Genomic DNA, 3,562 nt, shown 5'->3' on the forward strand with positions numbered 1-3,562 from the left:
TCCTCCTCTCTCTCTCTCTCCTGTTTTTTTTCTTTATTTTCCACCTCTCCTCCGGCACCCACGCGCACGCAGACGCCGAATGGCCAAACACAGCAGAAGACACAAAAACAAACAAACAAATACCGCAAAAAGCGAAATATGTATGCAGTGGGAAAGCGGCTTCCCTCCCACGCGGAGAGAACGTCCCGGCGGTGACGGCGGCGGCAGCAGCTGCGGTTAGCCAGTCGCAGCATCCCCAGTTTTCAGCTCCTTCATCCGCCGCTGCTGCCGCTGCAGCTCCGCGAGCGCCACGTTGTCGCTGGCGTCGTCAAGCCACCGTGCCACATCCGCGACTACCTCCCGCCAGTTCCCCTCGCCCGCACTCCCCACCGTCGCCTTGTCCCAGGCGTCAAGGGATTTGTAGTGCAGAATCAGGGCCTCGAGGTCGTTGCGGATGGCGCTCCGCATCAGCCGCTCATCGTCAATCCGTTGAAAGGCGCGAAGGCGGTCTCGTGCGGCCATCGTCTCCGTTTTATTTAAATTGACTCCAGCCGAGAAGGGCGCCGGGGCAAAACGCAGAGGGACCCCGCGCACCACACGCTTCACCACCATCACCTCCTCCTCCCTCTTCGCCGTGGACACACTTCCCACGCCCGGCACGGCGCCCTCACCGGTGCCGTTGTCCCCCCGCTCCCCTGCCTGCCCCTCCTCGGGGTTGCTTTGTGCCACCTCCGCCTCTTCCTCCTCTTCGACTTCTTCCTCCGCCTCTGCTTCCACCGCGGCCTCAGGCGCCTCCTCCCACTTCGCTCCCGCTCCCCCGGCAGGCTGCTGCTGCTTCTGCGGCGGCTGTGGCGGTGGCGGCGGCAGTGTTGGTCCCGCTCCTGCTTCTTCGGCCTGCTCACCGGGCCGCTGCGGGGTTGGGTGCTTCTGCGCCTCCTCAGAGGCCTCCGTATCCGTCGCGTTCTCCTCCGCAGCGGATGCGGCGAAAAACTCATTCCGCGTCGTGTTTGCCGACCCCGTCTGGCCCTTTCTTGCTGCGGCCGTCCGCTTCACATATGTGGCGCGCAGGTACGCGTTGGACACAAACGGGATGCCGCTCTCCGCCACCGTGACCTCCACCACAACCTCCGTGTGCTCCAGCGACATGCCGCCCCGCCTGCCTCTCGCCGCGGAAATGCTCTCGCCGACGCCGTGGATCGACGTCGCCCGTGCAAAGCGGCCGCCGTCGTCCTCCAACGTGAGGGTGAAGTCGGCGGTGCGGTTTTTAAAACGCAGCGATTGCACCGCCGGCACGAGTGTGCGGGCCTTGGCGAAAACGAGGTGCCGGGTGCCTGCGCCGCCGCCGCCCTGCAGCGGAGGCGTGAGCGAGAAGTACACATCGTTCATCAGCGGCTCCACCACGCGGAAGCCGCGGACGGGGATGCCCGCCCGGGCGGCGCCCACGTACGCGGCGCCCACCACCGTCGCCTCGTCGCTGTTGAGTGTCCGGTCCACCGCCCTGCCGTAGCCGTCGCTGAGGCGCTCCAGCAGCTTCGGCATCCGCGTGGCCCCGCCAATCACCTCGAAGCGTGCCAAGTCCCGCAGCGACGGCACGACGCCCCTCGTCTGCGCAATCGCCGCGTCCCGCAGGCGCGCCGCCTCGTCAAAGAGGTGGGCGCACTCCTGCGCAAACCTCGCGCGCGAGATGGTGGCGGTAAAGTCGCCGCCGCCCTCCTGCACGCCCTGCACAACGACAGGGGCCTCTTGATTCACGGAGAGCCGCTCCCGCGCGCTTTTCACCGCCCGCAGCAAACTCGCAGCCGCCTTTCGCGCGGCCGGGGCAGAGGCGGCAAGCACGGGCTCGATCGCCTTCGGCCTTGCATTGGGGAAGAGCTCTCGCTCAATGTAGCGGGCGATGCATTTGTCGAAGGCACGGCCACCCAGCGTGTCGTGCACCACCGCCGCCAGCAGCGTGATCGTCCCCGGCTGCTGCAGCGACTGCGCAAACGCGTACACCGCCACCTCCGTTCCTCGACTGCCCATGTCGTACACCATGACGTACTTTGAGGCATTTTCTCGCGCCGCAGCAAAAAACTGATCGGCGTTGAGGTACGCCAGCTGCACGGCCGCCGCGGTGGTGCCGTGCACAAGCCGCACCGTTCGCAGGCCCGCCACAGCAGCCGCGTCCACAACAGCCTGCCGCTGCGCCAGAGAGGCGTGGGTAGAAACAGCCACGACGAGGTGCCGCAGCGGCTCCCCGTCCAGGCCACGCTCCGCTATCCGCCTCAGATAGGTAAGGAACATGCCGACAAGCTCCTCCGCAGAAAACTCCAACACACTCTGCTTGTCCCTTCCTCCTGCGATGCGGACCGCCAGCTTGTCGCGGGAGGCGTGGGGGACCACGGCGTAGGTCAGAGACGCCGCGTCCTCCGGTGCCAGCGCCGCCTGCGCCGCGGCTCCGGTGTCGCTTCCAGCAACGAAGCCTCGCCACACCCCGCGCCCCGCAAGCAACGAGGGGCCGCACACGACGTGCTCAGGGAAGCGGGGCTCAAGTGCGAGCGCCTGCTCCGAAAAAATACGCTCCACCTTCTGCAGCACATCGTCCGTGTCGTACGGCAGAAAGCGGAAGGCGATACACTGCGGGCTCTTTCGGTTTGCCTGGTCATTGAGGACAACGGCTGGGTTCGACGAGGCCCCGCTGCCGCCGCCGAGCGTGGCCGCCTTCGCCCACTCCACGCCGAGGTCCACCGCCAAAACGTGGTACGCTCCCGCCGTGCACGCGACAATCGACGCCAACGTCAGCAAAAAAAAAGCAGCAGTCAGCAGCGGCGGCGCTCGCGTCGCACAACACGCCGCGGCTTTGCAGCGGCCAGACGCCTCGCCACGACGCCCAGCAAGAAGCCCGCCGGGCAAGCGCCACCGGTTCATTTCTTTTTTTACTCCACGGCGCGTGCAGTGGGGAAGGGCTCCTGCGTGCGTGCGTCAGTGCGTCCGTGCGTGGCGCGCTCCCTTTGAGCCGGCGGTGAGTCGCCCCAAAAAGCCCACCCACAAAAAAAAAGGTATTTTTTTGTTTTATTACGTCTTCCACGCGTGCCCCTTCGCCCTCGCGATGACCCCTACGTTTGCCCAACAGGCAGAGAAACACCACCACCAACGACAGCAACACTGCCGGAGCAGCCGCACAAAGAGAAGAGGAAGCGAGGGGGGAGGGGAGGGGAAGAAGACGTCACGAGAAACAGACAGACAGACAGACAGGCATGTGCTGCCGCGCCAGCCGCACACAAAAAAGCAGAGCGAGAAACGCTGCCGGACCGGCATTCTCACCCACACCCTCGCGTGGCCGTGCGCCCGCAACAACGGCGCGAGAGGCCCAAGGCAACCCAGCAGGGCATCGACGGGCCAGCAACCCGCCCTCCGTGAGGGGGCAAAAGGCGCGCGGGTTCGCGCGGCCGGAGGGAGTCCGGGCCGCGCTCCGTCCCGCCAGAGCCGACCGGACAGACGGCGCCTTGTGCCTCGCCGCCCTCCCGGCGCCCAACCAAAGGGCGCATTGCACCCGCCGACGCGGCAGCGCCACTCACGGCGCAAGCGCCAAGGCCACGGCGCA

General features: G+C 66.5%; 1 protein-coding gene across 1 annotated transcript, besides 4 other annotated features; it reads right to left on the reverse strand.

Moving 5' to 3' along the window:
* Nucleotides 1-84: 84 nt before the first annotated feature.
* Nucleotides 85-120: a sequence feature (A-rich).
* Nucleotides 121-186: 66 nt separating this feature from the next.
* Nucleotides 187-216: a microsatellite.
* Tco025E_09251 (putative heat shock protein 70 (hsp70)) lies at nucleotides 217-2,886 on the reverse strand (the record flags this gene model as incomplete). The annotated part of the gene is made up of 1 exon (XM_029376072.1): nucleotides 217-2,886. One exon carries the CDS (start codon nucleotides 2,884-2,886, stop codon nucleotides 217-219), a length of 2,670 nt encoding a protein of 889 aa, XP_029223812.1.
* A 42-nt stretch (nucleotides 2,887-2,928) lies between these two features.
* Nucleotides 2,929-2,958: a microsatellite.
* Nucleotides 2,959-3,176: 218 nt separating this feature from the next.
* Nucleotides 3,177-3,216: a microsatellite.
* The last annotated feature ends 346 nt before the right edge of the window (nucleotides 3,217-3,562 follow it).

The sequence above is a fragment of the Trypanosoma conorhini genome, assembly GCF_003719485.1.
Source record: "Trypanosoma conorhini strain 025E chromosome Unknown Tco_14.4_contig_01037, whole genome shotgun sequence".
Lineage (NCBI taxonomy): Eukaryota > Euglenozoa > Kinetoplastea > Trypanosomatida > Trypanosomatidae > Trypanosoma > Trypanosoma conorhini.